The 17,300-nt window shown below is 49.6% G+C and overlaps 8 protein-coding genes across 8 annotated transcripts in view; 1 reads left to right on the forward strand and 7 right to left on the reverse strand.

Annotated features, from left to right (window-relative positions):
* Window positions 1-365: 365 nt before the first annotated feature.
* Window positions 366-2,528, reverse strand: Pmar_PMAR003113 (conserved hypothetical protein). Its single transcript, XM_002777003.1, has one exon. The coding sequence runs from the start codon at window positions 2,505-2,507 to the stop codon at window positions 639-641; it is 1,869 nt and encodes a 622-aa protein (XP_002777049.1). The 5' UTR covers window positions 2,508-2,528; the 3' UTR covers window positions 366-638.
* Window positions 2,529-3,220: 692 nt separating this feature from the next.
* On the reverse strand, window positions 3,221-4,003 carry Pmar_PMAR003114 (hypothetical protein; the record flags this gene model as incomplete). The annotated part of the gene is made up of 1 exon (XM_002777004.1): window positions 3,221-4,003. The coding sequence occupies one exon, from the start codon at window positions 4,001-4,003 to the stop codon at window positions 3,221-3,223; it is 783 nt and encodes a 260-aa protein (XP_002777050.1).
* Window positions 4,004-4,392: 389 nt separating this feature from the next.
* Window positions 4,393-4,696, reverse strand: Pmar_PMAR003115 (hypothetical protein; the record flags this gene model as incomplete). Its single annotated transcript, XM_002777005.1, has 2 exons — window positions 4,393-4,508; window positions 4,537-4,696. The coding sequence occupies 2 exons, from the start codon at window positions 4,694-4,696 to the stop codon at window positions 4,393-4,395; spliced, it is 276 nt and encodes a 91-aa protein (XP_002777051.1).
* Window positions 4,697-5,420: 724 nt separating this feature from the next.
* Pmar_PMAR003116 (DNA polymerase delta small subunit, putative) lies at window positions 5,421-7,496 on the reverse strand (the record flags this gene model as incomplete). The annotated part of the gene is made up of 13 exons (XM_002777006.1): window positions 5,421-5,545; window positions 5,601-5,714; window positions 5,760-5,864; window positions 5,920-6,008; window positions 6,053-6,208; window positions 6,255-6,363; window positions 6,409-6,547; window positions 6,594-6,647; window positions 6,710-6,847; window positions 6,895-7,002; window positions 7,048-7,153; window positions 7,198-7,323; window positions 7,369-7,496. 13 exons carry the CDS (start codon window positions 7,494-7,496, stop codon window positions 5,421-5,423), a joined length of 1,497 nt encoding a protein of 498 aa, XP_002777052.1.
* Window positions 7,497-7,580: 84 nt separating this feature from the next.
* Pmar_PMAR003117 (hypothetical protein) lies at window positions 7,581-8,150 on the reverse strand. The gene has a single exon (XM_002777007.1). The coding sequence runs from the start codon at window positions 8,116-8,118 to the stop codon at window positions 7,822-7,824; it is 297 nt and encodes a 98-aa protein (XP_002777053.1). The 5' UTR covers window positions 8,119-8,150; the 3' UTR covers window positions 7,581-7,821.
* A 1,608-nt stretch (window positions 8,151-9,758) lies between these two features.
* On the forward strand, window positions 9,759-15,087 carry Pmar_PMAR003118 (conserved hypothetical protein; the record flags this gene model as incomplete). Its single annotated transcript, XM_002777008.1, has 25 exons — window positions 9,759-9,816; window positions 9,855-9,991; window positions 10,040-10,093; window positions 10,375-10,414; window positions 10,464-10,555; window positions 10,597-10,731; window positions 10,777-10,884; window positions 10,929-11,072; window positions 11,122-11,196; window positions 11,239-11,404; window positions 11,454-11,647; window positions 11,893-11,991; window positions 12,511-12,670; window positions 12,716-12,815; window positions 12,860-12,938; window positions 12,984-13,102; window positions 13,157-13,270; window positions 13,408-13,519; window positions 13,568-13,663; window positions 13,713-13,827; window positions 14,055-14,133; window positions 14,185-14,290; window positions 14,448-14,540; window positions 14,703-14,840; window positions 14,977-15,087. 25 exons carry the CDS (start codon window positions 9,759-9,761, stop codon window positions 15,085-15,087), a joined length of 2,724 nt encoding a protein of 907 aa, XP_002777054.1.
* An 800-nt stretch (window positions 15,088-15,887) lies between these two features.
* Window positions 15,888-16,397, reverse strand: Pmar_PMAR003119 (nucleoside diphosphate kinase, putative; the record flags this gene model as incomplete). The annotated part of the gene is made up of 2 exons (XM_002777009.1): window positions 15,888-16,266; window positions 16,315-16,397. 2 exons carry the CDS (start codon window positions 16,395-16,397, stop codon window positions 15,888-15,890), a joined length of 462 nt encoding a protein of 153 aa, XP_002777055.1.
* Window positions 16,398-17,187: 790 nt separating this feature from the next.
* The window catches only part of Pmar_PMAR003120 (hypothetical protein), a gene marked incomplete at both ends in the record, with an annotated part of 2,213 nt that continues 2,100 nt past the window's right edge, over window positions 17,188-17,300 (reverse strand). Inside the window, one exon of the mRNA XM_002777010.1 lies at window positions 17,188-17,286. Coding sequence (XP_002777056.1) covers window positions 17,188-17,286 — 99 coding nt within the window. The remainder of the gene's footprint in view (window positions 17,287-17,300) is intronic.

A 17,300-nucleotide genomic window follows, 5' to 3' on the forward strand; every position in this document is an offset into this window, starting at 1 on the left:
AGACTCACCTGGCTTGAGATCACTGCCCACACGGACAGCCAGAAGTAGAAATACGATGCACAAGGTGCACCACAGGAGAATTCCCTAACATGGACAGGCAGTCTGCGACATACCACTCCAACCTCAAGTGTTGCTGAATTCGAGGAGCGCACACTATTGGCAAAAAGCGAGCAGGTCCATTGAGCAGGTGCATCAGGTAGCTCTCAGGTTCATTACCAGATTTCCCACGACGCCTGGCTTCACCAACACTCCGAAGATCTCAGTGAACGAGATTCTATCCATACCTTCCTGAGAAAATATCCAACAGCTATAATCCCTATCCCTACTCCAGTGACATAAGAACAACACAAGCCGACTCACACACTGGTAAAGAGCTGCAATTTTCGTTGTCTCGGCCAAGCCGATCGATAGTTAAACGATTAAGCAGCTGGACTGTAGGGTACAAACCATTGTGAGCAGAAACAAGTTGTGGTAGTAGTCGACAATGGTGTAGCGATTTCAGTTGTTGTAGAGGATAAGTAACCTGGCCATGGCAGATTCTAAGTTACAGAGGAAAAATTTTTTGCTCTCATTGTGAAAAATTGGTACCGGATGACGCGCATCTCACTAAAAAACCACGAACACGAACATTAGGTCGTTCAGTGTTCTGATGCCAACAAACTCTTCTGAGTATCGGCCATCACGGAGCGCCTAGTCGATACACGCCCAGCAAGGACGCCCACCAAGAGCGCTACGACCACCGCTACAGCGACTGACCAGAACGACATTCCAACTCGATCGACCCTAGTATCAGCATGCACCGGTGTCCCAGCGGCTTGGACGTACTTAGGGTAAATATAGTCTTTATTAAAACCGATCTGAGCCAAGTAGTCAGCGGGATACCCCATGTAAAAAACTTTCTCGGGATCAGATTCTGGGAAACTATAGTAACCGTCGTTGTAGCGAACAACGAGCTTGTCAGATAGGTCCCACCAGGCCTTCACCACTGAGGTCTGAGCATCGAGTGCTCCAGCTGTTGTGGCCGCATCAGCAGCAGCGATCATTTTAGGTTGCCATTCAGCTATGGCCGGCTTCACGTACTGCTGAGACATGTTCTGGTAGTTCATGTTCATCCAGTTGGAAAGGAAGTCGAAGGCCCACCAAGCACTGTCCCTTGCAGTGCTGAAGTTGGCCCTATTCCCCAGCTGATAATAGGAAGAGTACAACTTCTTACTGCCCTCGAGATCGCTAGCAGAAGCCTCCTTCAGAGTTTTGGCGAGGAACGGTACGAACACACTAGAACTAGGCTGATCAGTACCATAGAAAACAACGGGATTAGCCGGGTCTGGGTAACCTATTATACTGTACGTTGTACGAGGTATGGAGATACCTCTAGCGATCTCACCGGGCACCTGAGTCATACCATCACCACCCTCAATCCTGTACGGGTTATGATAGACACCAGCCAGGATGCCCTGGTTCAGGTCAAATGGGGTGTCCTCGTAGCTGGTCCTGAAGATGTTCATCAGATCTTCACGAGTGATGGACTTCTCAGCAGGCACCGAAAAAGGTAACTTGAAGGGATCAATGTTGAACTCCAGGCCAGAGTTTGGTGCCACTAGGTTGTAGATGGCCCACAGCCTGATGCTAGTGTAACTGGGCTTGATAGTGTTCACACCGTAAGCTCCGATGAAACTAAAGGGACTCTTGCCGTCCCAAAAGCCAAGCTTGAGAGCCTCTGACTTCACATTCGGAGAGAACATGAAGTTATTCGGGTCGTTCTCGTCAATCTCCCTAATAGTATACTGATTGGCAATAGCAGCCACATGGCCAGCAGGGACCCTTTGGGCCGCCCAAATAGCCGATTTACCGGTAGAGTCATGACTGATGTCGAACACCCAAGTAGAGCCGTTAGTGTCTGCGATGGTAAGTGACTCACCAGCAGCAACAGTCTCAGGATAGAAGCCGTACTTCACAGCGGTATTGCCCATCTCCTTGATGGCACACTCGGCCGTTGAGCACCTCTCCAGCCCGATACGGATGAGCTCTTTGATGCTGAACTTAGCCTCACCGTACTTACCAGTCTTAGGATCAGCAAGATCGACACCGGATCCGCCAGGGACCTTAGAGCTCGTACTGGACTCCCCTACTGTGAGGCCCTCCTCGTTCATAAGGGGATAGTTAGACTCCCACATACCGTAGGTTCGAGTGACCTCAGGGATCCTAGCACTAGGCTTAGTGAAGTTCTTACCAGCAGGGGGCAAATAGATAGCGGCACGATTGTTGTAGACCCTAGGATAGGGCTGATTGATACCAAAAACATCATGCTGGTCACCTTCCTTGTGGTCACGAGCAGGGACCAGAGCAACTCTGGAGTCACAAATGAAGCAATCAGCCGAATGAGCCACCATGGCCACACCCGTGCTGGACGCCTCTTTGGAAACAGCCACTGTTGTACAGGCCCAAGTCACTGACACAGGCACTGTCAAGATGGCGACTAGGGTACCAGTAGTTGGAGAAAAACGCATTCGAAAAGTAGTAAAACTTCAAGTGTGACGTAGAGACTGCTGCTGTACACGCGTGCAAGCCCGATCAGGGATCCCAGTGGACAAATTGGTCCCAGTGGAGGCCCTTGGTTAATGTTTCACTGAGGAGGGAGAGAACGAGCCTACGGCCTGCTTTGAACACGAAGGGACAATTCCACCAACGAAACAGACCACAAACAATCTCTGAGACGCCAATTCCGTGCGGAAAAATGGATTACGGAAAAATGGCGGACCTGGGATTCGAACCTGCGCTATTCTACTAAATCCGCACAACACTTTCTGGTTGATGAGTACGTTTAGTAATCTAATCACTTCTGCGATGAGGAGGCCAAGCGATGATACTAAGATGCTTCCTAGACCGAATACGTCGTAACAGCCGGGAACACGCCACAAGTTGAAGGATTCTTTGCCGTTCCTAAGACCCTCAGAATTGGCAACACTGAAGCATCGTCAGCTAGTTCGAAATTCTCCTGAGATTTTACTACTAGCATCAACTATATGGGTATTTTATACGAGACATGTACTGCGGCTAACCGTGAACAGGTTTTGCATTGTACTCCCTTTCCTACGTCGAACACACTCACTACTATTGCACACAACGACACTCGATGTTCGAGACAACATGACTCAAAGGAGTCGATCAAGATGAGGTCTAAACAGTCCAAACAAACTGGACAGACAGACAGAAGAATAGCTTATGCTTGAAGGAAAGCATTGATCTTGTCGAACAACATTGGGAAAATTAAGGGAGCGAAATGACTAAGTTCTTCATTTCCAACAACAACTCCTTCAGCGGTTAACTTTCTGACGAGCTCCTTCTCAATACAGCGCCCGATGCTCTCCGCAAGATCGACATTCAGGTCCAGCAAGTCATTGAATACATCGTCCAACCAATGAGGAACTTCGTGGCCATCAAGTCCCCAGTAAATGTCGAGATTTTCCACGTTTATGGGGTCCATCTTGAGCGCTTCAATATGAGCAGTGACCATAATACCGCTGTTGTCAACAAGCGACAAAGTGACATCGATGCGAGAGTTCATTGCAATCTCGTCAATTGAGACTTGCACATCGCCCTCAGCACTGAGCTTGCCATAGTATGCGTCAACGTAGCCGAAAACTCTAGGAGCCTCAGTGAACTTGGCAGAAATGTCCATACCAAGAGTGAGAGACTCGTTGGTTGACGTGACAGAGGGCTTGAGCAGATCCACTTTCAGTGAGTCTACATTATTCAATTGTAGTAGTGAGACGTTGTAACCCTCTCCGATGTGTAGGAACCCGGAATGCTTAGAACGGGCAATGCCGACTGGCGGATTGAAAACCACAGCCTTCGGAAGCTTAGCAGAAATGATGGAGTTCATCTCAGGAACTCCAGTGGCGAGGACAGTCGACAGGATATCATCAACATGAGCCTCGTTGCTGGTGATACCACCAACAACACCGAAACAGGCAATAGCAGTGATAGTAGCAAAGCTCTTCATGGAAAACGCGAAAACTGAAAAAGCTGACGTAAACAAGCAAAATAACCCCCGAAAATCCATCCCAGACCCGAGCAGACAGACGACTCAAAGGGAAAGAAATATCCACATGTATTGAAGAAGCCTTTTAGACAGCAGCTAAGTATTGTGTTATTTGTCTTCCAAAAATTTCACCTGTCATGATACGATAAAACCGAGTACCCCTTTTCTCAACACAACGACTTTAGTGTAGAAATGGAGCACATCAAATACAGAAATTGAAACCAAATTTAACATATGGGTAGAACGCTGTAGCTAATATGCAAACGCTAAGCTAACAGCTGGTAAAATGAGAGTATTACACCGCAATAAATCGAAAAACGTCTAGTGGGAAATCACATCCCCAATTTCATTCAGATGGCCACGAATCTCTGGACCAATTCGAGCACGACACATTGGGCATTTATGGTGCTTACCTCGAGGCAGTCGAGAAAAGCATTCAGCAAAACAGTCTTCATGGTACATATGTCTACAGGGCAAGTTGCGGAGTATGTCACCTTCCTCGAATTCAACCAAACATATAGAACAAGACTCGCCATCAGCATCGCCGGCGTTGGTCGAACACTGCGAGATGTCCCGAGCGACACCCCGCTCGAGCAGAATCTTCTCATAGGGGCCGACTTGAGTGTGCTTGTCCAGCCATTTCCGCCATTTCATTGAGAAATCTTCACTGGCTCGTTCGAGTTCTCGGCGCTGTTGATCTCGTTGTCTACGATTGCCTTCCAATTGCCACGAGTAGTACACGATAAGAGGGGGCGGTATGATCACAATAACCGCCAAATAGCTTGCCACGATATAACCGTTGATAGCATCAGTTGGATGTACTTGTGAAAAATAAGTAGCGATGGAGTACCCAGCTACGATGAGAATATAACAGATCCACAACAGAACATAACGAGGCGTGAAGGAAATACAAACAGCCCCTTTAATAGTTGACCAACATGACATCGTTTATGGATGATTCACGAATGTGCGGTATTATGATGGACACAGTGCTAGCCTAGACATTCAGATTGTGTCTCTGTTGTGACTTCAATATACGCTAAGCACTAGATGATGTCGCATATGAAGCATATGGCGAGGTTTTGAACTATTGGGAACTACGAGCATCATCAGCTCTCCAATGAGTAGTGACTGGTCGAGTAGCTTGCATGCCAGCTGTGATGATAGATAGAATCCCACTGAATCAAACACTGCTACAACGGAGATAGACTTCAAGTTTAAAGACAGCAATAGAGGCTCAGAGTGTTCTCAAAAGAAGTTGCATGTTACACGCATGAGCTGTGGGAGTCTATTCCGTCGACTATCCACAAATATCAAGACCTCACTCCTCCGTGAATACCACTAACAACACAAAACTATCATTGAAAAGTCTAATGAATTATGAAGACTCGTCCATTGGGGTATCAGCATCGTCCTTCTGTTCTTCTGAGATGCCATCAGCTCGGAAGCTAACCCTCTTCACATCGACCGGGTCGTTGATATTAACCAGGAACAGTATCGGATCTAAGATTAACGAATGCGGACACTACGCATTCGAGGAAAAAGGCTCTGCAGGTACCAGAAGTGAATGCACTGACCGACAGCAGAGTGACTTTGGCATTTCCGAGATCAACTACTCTGAATTCGGCCTTGTCGTGGTTGGCCGAGAACATCACATGGCCAACAGGCTCCTCTGAAGTAAGCACGGTCCTGCCAGTCTAGGAGGACTGCGACTCACCATCAGTGATGACCAGAGGGTCGAAGCTAGGGAACGGATAGCAAGCAATCGTATCTGGTGCCGTAGGAGCTATCACGCGGCCCCTCGCTGTCAGCTCCAGAGCATCTGACAGAGAATATCACTGCTGCCAATGATGAGGTGAATAGCATCAACGTTCTACCCAATACGTTGGTGGTTGTTGAATACTGTGTAACCTCCTTCACGCATGCCCCTGTACTACCGAGGAAAACACAGTCGCCAACTTGGAACCTGACAGATCCCTTATACAACAGATATGCTTTCAAGACCATCACCTGGCCGGGTTTGTCTCCGCAGTGAGGTCCATGATCTTCCTAGACTCCGGGAATAGTGCAGAGTGCAATGGTTGTTGTGGTAGAGCGAAGTTGGCCGGATCCTGTGCGCCCGGCAGGATAGTCACTGGCACTGACCTGGCGACTCTTGCTAGGAACCTGTGACAGATTGATTCATCCATATGGCCAACATAGGAATGCCCACTTATCGACGCCGTTCAAGTCGGCCTGAGTGGTGACACCCCCCAACGTGTCACCAGCTATGATCAGCCTCACCATGGCTGACGGGGCAGCGTCAGTCTCGGCCTTATCGACTGATCAATCCAATTGTAGAGCACCCCGACCGTGAGAGTATTCACCAGCAGCTCCAGTGATCCACTCCGCCAGCATTGATCGAGCCATTGACTCTTGCCCAAGGCGTAGTCCACTGACGAAGCCAACATACTCGGCATCCCTACTGCTAGGTATACCCTTCGGGATAAGTGGTAGAGGGCACACCTGAGCACCACCTCATGCCCACTACGCTCTATCCTAGTCGGCTCACCATTTCATCAACTTCAAAGCACCCCCGGCCCCTGGTGCCTTTGAATGCTAGGACCTACCAAGGATGCCATCTTGTCAAACAACCAAGTCTTGCCTCAACGCACTCCAGCTACTCACCAGTCCTTGACAAAGCCTGTTCAAGTCCACCGTAGCGCCCTCTCTCACGACTAACCGTATACGAGAGCTGCTGTCCTCGAGGTAGATCTTGTCCTCATCAGAGGCATAGGAATCCGTCATGGAGTACCCTTCCGACGTCTATGACCAACAATAAGGCGACAGACTCTTCCAATGGGAATTCATACCATGGCTGGGTGGATGCCACTGATCCCTGCAGTTTTCTGTATTTCGGCCAAAACCGACGGACGTAATTTCACCTCCTTTACCACACAGCCGTATATGGCCACGGTAACCTTTAGAGAACTTCTAACTGGCCGAGCATCACCCACAAGACCCACCCCGCGCTCCCGATCAGTGACATGTCCGATCCCCTCCAAGAGATGGTCAGAAGGGATGACTCTGGTGGCGACCCACTTCGCCATAGCAGCCTCCACGATGGCGTTTCTGAGTCTTACCAATTCACCATTCACCCAGCGTGTGCCACTCACTTGAGCATGTTTAGCCTGGCGAAATAGGTACTGGCGTATTGCAGCTCGAAATTGCACGCCGAGAGCCTGAGTTTATCGTCGCTACCACGAATATCATCGCGAAAACTATCGCATAAATCCTGGTATCTGCTATGGAATATACCGACACAACGGTGAGAACCCCAACACTACCGAGCGGACTTCCTGGTTCTTTCGATAGGGGCGCGTTCAGTGCCGACCTGACGTAGTTCCTCATCAGTGGGTATGGACAGAAGGAGATCGCCATGTCCCTCGCCGGGCTCTGGTAATACTCCGACCATTACTCGGTAGACCTGACAGGGTCGGTCCTCCCACACCCCCCTGAGTCACTGATTCACTAACCCAAGGTGGAACGAGTCGGACACTACCGCGTAGTGATTTTGATAAACTGAAACTATATCGACTAGTGGTATCCTATACGGAATGATCATTGACGGCACCGGTGATAGGCTCATCGATGCCAGTCAACGTGACTGGACGATGACGGTCTTCTCGAGAAGACGGCACGAAGCCCAAAAATGAGACATTCTGTATTAGACTTGGTGGAGGGCCGCTGCTGATGGCTTGAGTATTATATCGATAACAGCCAGGAAGACCGGGGGCAAATCATTGCATTCTCTCGAAGATGGTGACGGTGACACCATGGGCCACAGCGTCACACGCGATCCTCCATTCTTCAGTGGACCAACCTTGCGGCCGCGATGGAGGCTCCAACTCGACCTGCTCATACCAGAACGCTCCCTTCTCTCGCGATGAGATAACAGAGTCGTAGTGGACGGGATAGTTGAGGCCCTTAGTGAAGGGAGTACCATCACTGAGGCACCATATGCTATACGATGAGTCCCCTTGCCCGATGGCCGTAGGTAAGCTTCTCGCCAGATTTAACGGTGCTGTGCTGGCCATGTCCAGCTAACAGGATAAAAAGGCTGAACCTTCGACAAGTCAAAGTCGAAAAAGAATTTAACTTTTTTCTCGCAGAAGTCCGGAACCGACTCACTGAATGAATGCTGTCGATGTGAGTGTAGACACGAATTCATCAACACTACATCACGTTTGTTGCTACAATGCTGCTCGTTGCGGTTGTTTACAGGCGGTTTCGTTCAGTCGCAATTCCCAGAGAATTTTGTGGCGCGTGACGATTCAGCGCAAGATGAAAGGATGAGTCGACTCAACCGTGGGCTCTGCTTGTGGGACTGGTTGATGAACGCTCCACTCCGGGCTCTCATGATTCTCCGACGACGATTCCTTAATAACTCAAATTTATATGTTACTAATAACGATATTGTCAATAACGTTCATTAAATATTCTGTGATTCACCAACCGAGCCCAGAGGTGGCTGCGTGTACGAAAGCCCGTCGCTTCCGAGTAACTCGCACGGGACGAGTACATGTCCGTGAGCCATCAGGAACTGAATATCCAATAACAAGACCGCTCTACACCTTTTAAACATCTAGTTCGTCTTTGGAACCATCAATTTCGTCGGGACGCGCGAAGTTGGAGGTACGAATCCGAAACGGGAAGATCATATTCGCAATTAGAACTTTCAACTTCGTCATAGAACATTCAAGTTCGTCCGAAGTCGATAGGAAGTTCAAATTCGTGTTAATAGAACTTTTAATTTCGACTTTCGAACCTTCGAGTTCGTCATAGAACTTTCAACTTCGTCGAGTACACCTTCATACCTTCGATTTCGTCCCTTTAGGAAAATCGACTTCGTCGTTCGGAACTTCGATTTCGTGTTACCAGGGCAATTATGCCAGTACTCTTACGATGAGGCTCGTGTTTTGCTAACCGTGTCACTCGTCCGTGGGCATCATGCAGAACCAAGCCTCTGCGACACCCATCCATGCGGCCGCTGCTCCCGCTCACCCCGTCATATCTCCTGACCGCGCGCACATGGCTCGAAAACATGGCGAGGAGGCATCGTTCCGCTGTCACAGCTCGCTTCTGCGGGCATGCTATTGGGTTGTTGAGTGAAGCAATCAACCACGAATACATGCCTGCCGGTGGTTGACTATGTCGTTTTCTTGATCGAGCCAGTCATATGAGTGGCTGCCAGCTACTGGCTGGCCGCACTATTCATGTGACATGACATTGATATGAGGATTTTCAATAGTGCCTTCGTTGTTGCTGTAGTACTACTTCGGTTGTGTACCGCGAGCACTAATCATAAGCCTCACCATGAGAGTACTGGCATGATTGCCCCGCAAACACGAAATTGAAGTTCCGAACGACGAAGTCGATTTTCCTAAAGGGACGAAATTGAAGTTCCAAAAGTGTACTCGACGAAGTTGAAAGTTCTATGACGAACTCGAAGGTTCGAAAGTCGAAATTGAAAGTTCTATTAGAACGAATTTGAACTTCCTATCGACTTCGGACGAACTTGAATGTTCTATGACGAAGTTGAAAGTTCTAATTGCGAATATGATCTTCCCGTTTCGGATCCGTACCTCCAACTTCGTGCGTCCCGACGAAATTGATGGTTCCAAAGACGAACTAGATGTTTAAAAGGTGTAGTAGAGGCCATTTTCATCTGTTCTTAATGGTGCCACCACCGAAAACTTCGAATGCAAATGCTCTAACCCTAGAATGGAACCTTGGTAGGCTGAATGGTGGCGTATAAGCTCATCCTCTCTAGGCCTCAATAAGGACCTCACTGACTGTGTCTTCAACCTGAGCACAGCCGGTGAGAAGGGTGGAACTGAGGTGTTCTATCCTACGGGCAACTGTGGGGTCATCTACGACTCTACCACTGGTCAACAACGTCTCCTACAGGTTGGTATCTGTCAACCTCCCCTGGTCTACTGCGGTTACCATTGTCAGGGACATGTGAATACCATCAGTGCGACTGTGATGGGTCGTGATAGACAATTCATCGTAACAGCAGATGCTGGGAGGAAGAGCCTTCTCGTGGTCTGGGATAGGTACCTCAGACCACCCAAAGGTCGAGCACGGCCCAGTCTAGTTCTCAAGGCACACAACTGCACCGATACGTACCATCGCAGACCCGCATCCTTATGGAGTCGTCGCACTTGATATGTCACCTGATGGAAAGTTCATCGTGACGCTATCGGCCATAGTAAGCAGTTTACATTATAGAGTTTATCGTAACACGCAAGAACAAAGTCCGTCGTCTATACACATGTATGTGCCTGTAGGCCCCTGCAGAGACAGACGATGATGGAAAAGACTCTCAGGGTGATACCACACTTCTGTCACATCACCGATCGCCTACCCTACTCTGTAGACCCCGTAGAGGCTAGTCGGCGCCTTGGCCAAACCATGGCTATTTGGGATTGGACCGACACCGACCGACAGGAGCCCCTTTGCAGTCACCGAGTAGGAACCTGGTCAGACCAAGCTCATGCCCGCCGACGCAGGTACCCAGCAATGACTTGCAGACTATGGTTCTTTTCAATCGGTGGAACATGACTGAGATCGCCTCGAATGGGAAGCGACGCGCAATCTTCTGGCGTTGGGATATAGAAGAGGCCACCAAACCCTCCATCACCGAGGTGGTTCACATATTCTACCGTATTTTCAACGCACATACAACTCAGGTCCCTCCGGCTATTTTCAATTGCTACTGCCCTGTCGTGAATGCTAAAGACTTAAATCAGCGTGTCGGGGACTTCACTATGACAGCCTTCCTACCGAGCACATCCCAGGTCTTGACCCCTGCTTACCGCTACAGTCACTGGTGGCTGTCCAGGTGGCCACCGGCACCGTGGACGGCGATGTGGTCATATGGGACTACTCCCTCATCGCTGGCTCTGACCCGACCAGTGCGCGCCATAGAAGGGCTGTCAAGGTCATACGGCTCGCCGCCCAGGGCGTCAGTCTGACCGTCCTCAAGGTGGAAATTCACGATTTCCTGTGTCACCACTATTTTGTCCGATTTCGAGGTGCATGATGACTTCATCGTTGTTGGCTCTTCAGAGGGTGCTGTGAGGTTCTACGACTTCGATTTTAAAATCAAAGTAAGGATCAAAAGATTTCATGCGCCGACCAGTTTCCATCAGGCTTGGTTCGAAGACATATCAGCCGGGACGGTCAAGAGCATTTCCTTCAGGGCCCCTAAAGTAGGTTGTTGCTCGAAAAACAGGTTCATGTTCTATTGCCCTTTTCAGCCAGTACCTGTCGAGCAATCTGTGACACGGAGGTCCGTGTCACCATCGAAGAACTTAGGTGAGTCACCACGCGGCAGTTAGTAACTGCTACGAGTATGCCTATTCAGTTGGTACGAGGCCTGGGGATCCCTCGAATGATGGCCCCTTCCATTGCGAGCCGTTTTTGATCAGCACAACCTCAGCCCTTATCGTTAATGTGGATTGTGAGCTCTTCTACCAGCCCGAATCTCTCGACCGTCGAGGACATCTAATTCACCAAGGTGATCCTAACTGTGGGCTCAGTCATCGTCTCAGTGTGCACGTGACACTTTCTCGATACATTCGGTCAGTCTCAAGACCCCAGATGTTCCCTCAGGAGTCGACTCAGCCGTATACGGGGTGGACTGTCATCCACACTTGCCGTTAGTGGCAATATGCGGCAACAGTGGCCTCCTACAGGTCTGGGAATACTACGATAAAAGGATGACCTTAGGGAGAGTGTTTGAGAAACTTGTATGCGGCTGTTGTTACCCATCACTTGGTGGGCATCACCGCTCCCCCATGCAGGTACCGCGAGTCATAAAGTACAGTCCTGACGGTGAGCGTCTCTTTGTTGGATTCACCAACGGCCATTGCAAACTCCTCGACGCCTCCGACCTCTCTGAGGTAATCACACTTAGTTAATAACAGTACCGAGCAAACATACTATCGTCCTATGTCTTGGGCTATATTCCGATCGTAGGTGGTATTACTAAATTCGATTATTATTACTGTTGTTGGCGTTGGTGTTGTTGTCGTTGTTGGCGTTGGTGTTGTTGTCGTTGTTGTTGTCCGATGCCTACTTTAGGGTTAATCATACTTCGTTTATACAGCTGCAGATTGCAGTACATCTTCAGCCGCCCGTCCTGAATTCAGTACGCGTGCCCCCCCCACTAATAGCTTAGTCATCATATCGAGTATTTCCTCTAAAACGCGCACCTACGTGTCCTCGTGGAGACAAGCAACTCTGGCATGCCGCTATAGACTTCTTATACATATTGGAACATTTTTAAGGGTCGATCACTGAGAGATTTACTCCCTGGAGCTCCTCGAACATCTTCCTGGTATGTCCATAGGTCTATGGTCTTAGTTCATAGGACAGTCTTCGATCTGTCCCATGTCCCTATTGTGATTCGTTCTCCTCAGCTGGCCGCCTTCAGAGACTCCCACGAGTCTGTAGTCCATATCGCTTTCTCCCGCGACTCAGCCTGTTGCGCCACGGCCCACTCGGACCAATGCGTCTACCTCTACAAGCTCTCTATTGTACCGACTAATCCGACCGCCCCTCGTGAGTGGGTCTTTGGAGGTAACGAGGATCCGCGTGTCCCATATGGCAACTGGTCGAGTGCAGGCAAGCTCCGCTCTCATCATCGGCCGATAGCCACCCTTACATTCAGTGGGCCCGAGGTCGGACCTGAACCGAGACTCTTCTCCATCGGTCAAGACGGGCGGTAGGCGTCTGACCGGATTCCAGAATCGACATGAGCTCCCTCAGATTGGTCGAATACAGTGTGAAGCACAGTTCGGAAGATAGAGGCTTGTTCATAACCAGTACGTGGACGATTTCTCAGGAGGTGGGTACAATAGAGGAACGGATGGGAATAGGCTGTATATAGCAGGCCCGGCCCCTTGGGGCTATGTGGTTCCCCTTCGGCGCTAGAGGGGATCATAGTAAGATCCTCGTCTCCGATGACCATTTCAAATTGAAGGTTTGGAATACCATTGATGGCAACTGCAGGTTGGCTGCTGCATACTGCATCTAGGGACAAGGCCCACCGTCTGGGCCCTTCAGATCGACTTCGCTGGCGCCGATATTAGGCGGACCCCTGGAGAGGATGGTGCCCCTGCCCAGACCTGATCGTAGTCGTCGTGATGGGAGGTGTTGGACCGACAGGCGGCTTGTTAGGTCAGAAGTTGACTGACGAGATCGTCGAGGGCGATGAGGCTTCGGATTTGATGAACCCGGCCAATGACGAAGGGCAGTTCATAGTATTCACCAACACGGAGAGCGTGAGGTGGAGGGGAGCGTGGCCTGTGGTGAAGGAAGGATCAGGTACTTGGGATCATCCAGCTGCCTCTGGATGGTAACCCGCACAAGTACATGGGTATCATAGCACACCCTGGAAAGGTGGCCGCTATGGCCGTCAGTTACGAGGTGATCCTCGAGGGTCGAGGGCTCAAGGGGCAAGTCGGTTGGTCTCAGGGTAAATACGTCTTCACTGTTGGTGGTGCTGACCTTACGCTCAATCAATGGGCGGTGAACACCGAGTCTATGGCGACTGTGTCGAGTCTGGCCAAGGTGCTTCTCACTCAAGCACGATGGAGTCAACTAAGACGTGTCCTTGTAGGCGGCTGATTTTGATGGTATCGAGTCGTACATGTCGATGATCGAGGGAGGCAGGGAGGGGGAGCTTCTTAAAGACATGAAGCAGTTCTTCTACTATAGTCAACTGAGGAGCCAAGGTGACACGGTGGTGTCAGCGTGGGAAGATATTCACATGGCCCACTACGACTATTAATCGAAATTCTGGGAAAATTCCGGGAAAATTTCGGGAAAATTCGGGAAATTCTCACTGATTTCGATACGATTATACCCGAGTTGGTGTGTGAATTCCTATAATTGAGGAATTCCCGAAGATCATCTGAGCATATATTCCAGCACTTTGGGGAATAGCAGGGCTTCCTTGAAGGTGAACAGACGATGCGGGCCAGAAAGCTGGATGGGATGATTCCGATTGCGGAAATACCCAACATGATGTGCGCATTAGGGTGAGGTCCCCGGTTCGATCCCTGCACCCTGCAAGTGTCTACTTCGCTCAGATTCTTCCCTAGTCAATTGGAGATCCAAAATATGACTGCTGAGGTTCGGTATTCGAGGTTCTTCGAAACTGGTCGGTATGTGGAGAAGATTACCTTTGAAGAATTCGTAAGTTGCACCATTTCGAAGCTCCTGCTGAAATTGCCATTCAACATGGGCATTGTCTCTATCACCAATGTCCAAAGGAACTGCATGAGTTCACTCAGAATGCTACATCCGTTCACGAAGTTCTCCGACTAGATGTTGATACCGGATTGCTTATTAGGTGAGGTTATACGTGAACCACAGACCGACCTTCAGCACCGAGGGAAGGGATGTCGTCGATGCTCTACTGGCGTTGACGAGGAAGGAAGAGACGGTGGGCTCCTTTAGCGCACTTGTATGATCACGCAAACGTGTCAGGGGATAGACAAGATCCCTCTAGATGTCCTCTTACAGAGGCTACTGAGGACCAATGCGCAAGGGGCCGAAATCGAGGCGAGCCCTTGTACTGTATCCGGTATCTTCATACGATATTCAGGGGCCCTCGGGAGATGATACAGATCCAGACGAACGGCTCACCTACGAGGAGTTCGAACAGTGCTTGAAATCCCTCGTGCAGGACGAGAACGCCACCATTGAAAGCGTCTTAGAGGATGTCGTTGATCCCGTGGTGTTCGTAAGGTAATCCCTAGTAGCAGTAGACAACTAGCGGCATGCCTCTCGGGCTATCAGAGATCTACTCGGGTTTGACGACGTGTCGGCCAACACTAGTGAAATGGACGGCGTTATGGATACAACGGAAGGTCCGATAGGTTGTGGATGAGGTCCTCGAGCCGCGATTTGTGCAGATGATCTTTCTGAGAGCTAAGAAGTGCATATATGTCATAGTCGTTGATGATCCTGGTGGTGGAGGGGGATTGTAGTTGTGTTACAGTCCCATTGGGGTTAGCAATACTATTCGCTACGACGCATCAACTACGCTCACTAAGCGGTAGATAACTTCATGGCGAGACCCTCATCATGTTGTCCTGAACTCAATTCGGTTAGTTGTGATCGACGATCGCCCTCGAAGCCACATCCTCCAGCTCTCCTCTACATCCTGTTCACCATGTAATGCATTCACTTAAAGGTTCTTACCTCCGCAGTAACTATACCAGGGTGGCAATCACAAGACCACCTGTACATTAGAAGATCGCTATATGGCCACAACAAGTTGCGACATCTGATCATTTACAGCGCAGAGGGGATTACTATTTCACCATGTGCTCGCATATATAACTTTCTACTATCGACTGCACGACTTGTTAGTATTGTACGACCACCTTCCTTCCCACGCTGTTTCACATTGACAATGATTCCTCAAGCGACGACACCCAGATGCTGCCTTTCTAGAACCCAATACTACCCTTGATATGACTGAGAGAACACTGTAGGTGAGCGAAAATCATATCCTGATTCCCACACTGTGCAACAATTCTCCTAACCCCCATGAACCCCGAAGAGTTGACTTCGGCCCCTTGCGGCAAGCCAGAAACAGAGGCCTTATTCAATAGATAAAAGCCCGCCACAAGAGACCCACTCGAAAGACGTGATTTTACAATTGAGGTTTTCCGTTAGGATCGAACATTACACTAAACAACACAAGCCAGATACGAGCGAGAGGAAACCATCCCAACACTTAGAAAAATGCTCGACAGTGATACAGTCTTAACCCTCCCTAGGTTTAACCCTCATAGACCCACTGGTAGTCGCATTTCTTCCACTCGTTGACGCCTTCAGGGAACCACAAAGCGATTTCCTTAGCGGCCGAATCGGGACTATCGGAGCCGTGGATAAGGTTCCTGCCAACCTCAAGACCAAAGTCGCCTCTGATTGTACCAGGAGCAGACTCTGAGGGCTTGGTAGCACCCAGAAGTCTACGGCCCTCTGCAGCAGCGTCAAGACCTTCCCACACCATAGCGACAACAGGGGCAGTTTGCATGTACTTGACAAGACCAGCGAAGAAAGGCTTATCGGACAGGTCAGCATAGTGCTTCTTGAAGTGCTCCTCGCTGGGACTGCACATCTTCATAGCGACCAACTTGAAGCCCTTATTCTCGAACCTAAGACAAGTGCATAAACTCTACAACCAAAACTCAGGAAAAGCCCACCTCTGAATGATTCGGCCGACGAGCCCACGCTGGACGCCATCAGGCTTGACCATAATGAAAGTGCGATCAGTACGAGTAGGCATTGTCGAAAAACCCTAGAGGAAAACTACAAAGTTGTAATATAGGAAATTGATCATGTTGCCCTTCCTAGCCAAAGATGCTTTTGAATTCTCGCTACGCCATTGTGATCGATTCACAGCGCAGTACCAAACACCACACTCCAGAGAAGCTATGGCAAACGTTCAGTGGTGGAAACGATCAATCAATGCTGTTGTGGACTCGGAGAGCCTCGTGAAAACATCCAGCTGACCAGTTGGCTCCAAATACCATCCAAATGGGCCTCTAGTCGATACGGCGGTCGCTGCATATCCCCTACTATCTCGCTGAGATGGGCAGCTCTCTTGTCATGTAGGCTCGTCACGTGGACCACATCCCAACCATGCCAGTTTACAATGTTATTATAGCTAACAGTAAATGTCAACTTAGCCGATCGCAGTATATGAGATTGGTTTGGCATATTCAATCGAACAGTAAGGTTAAGAAGCATGACGAAGGAGTTGGTGGCATTTGGTGGTCGAGGCGTACTCAAATCCTGCCAGTCGATTTGCCATTGACACGAGGCCGATTTGGTCAAGTCGATCTGCCGCAGAGTCTCACGGTCCCGTCGTTCCTTCCGAACTAATGCTGCCACCTCACACACAGCGACCCATGGCACCCCTGGCCGCAACAATTTCAATATGTAGCTCGGTGCTGCGATCACTGTAGGTGTTCGACATAAATCAGTAAACTCTTCCACTAACACAGAGGAGGCCACCAAATACCGATTGAGAAGCTGCGTCTCTGGCCGTCCGGGGACCTTGTCAATATTCAACTTCAATTGGAAAGTCCTGCTGGCCCATCGGCATACAGTACAACCCGACACACCACACTACCCTCGAAGTGTTCCACGACAGAACCCTCCAAGCTCGCTATCTGGTGCCGAGTCG

Source organism: Perkinsus marinus, assembly GCF_000006405.1.
Source record: "Perkinsus marinus ATCC 50983 genomic scaffold scf_1104296952312, whole genome shotgun sequence".
NCBI lineage: Eukaryota > Perkinsozoa > Perkinsida > Perkinsidae > Perkinsus > Perkinsus marinus.

Excerpts from the sequence above, each read along its gene's own strand:
- Pmar_PMAR003117 (XM_002777007.1), bottom strand. The coding sequence starts at position 8,118 with ATGGCCAGCACAGCACCGTTAAATCTGGCGAGAAGCTTACCTACGGCC.
- Pmar_PMAR003113 (XM_002777003.1), bottom strand. The coding sequence starts at position 2,507 with ATGCGTTTTTCTCCAACTACTGGTACCCTAGTCGCCATCTTGACAGTG.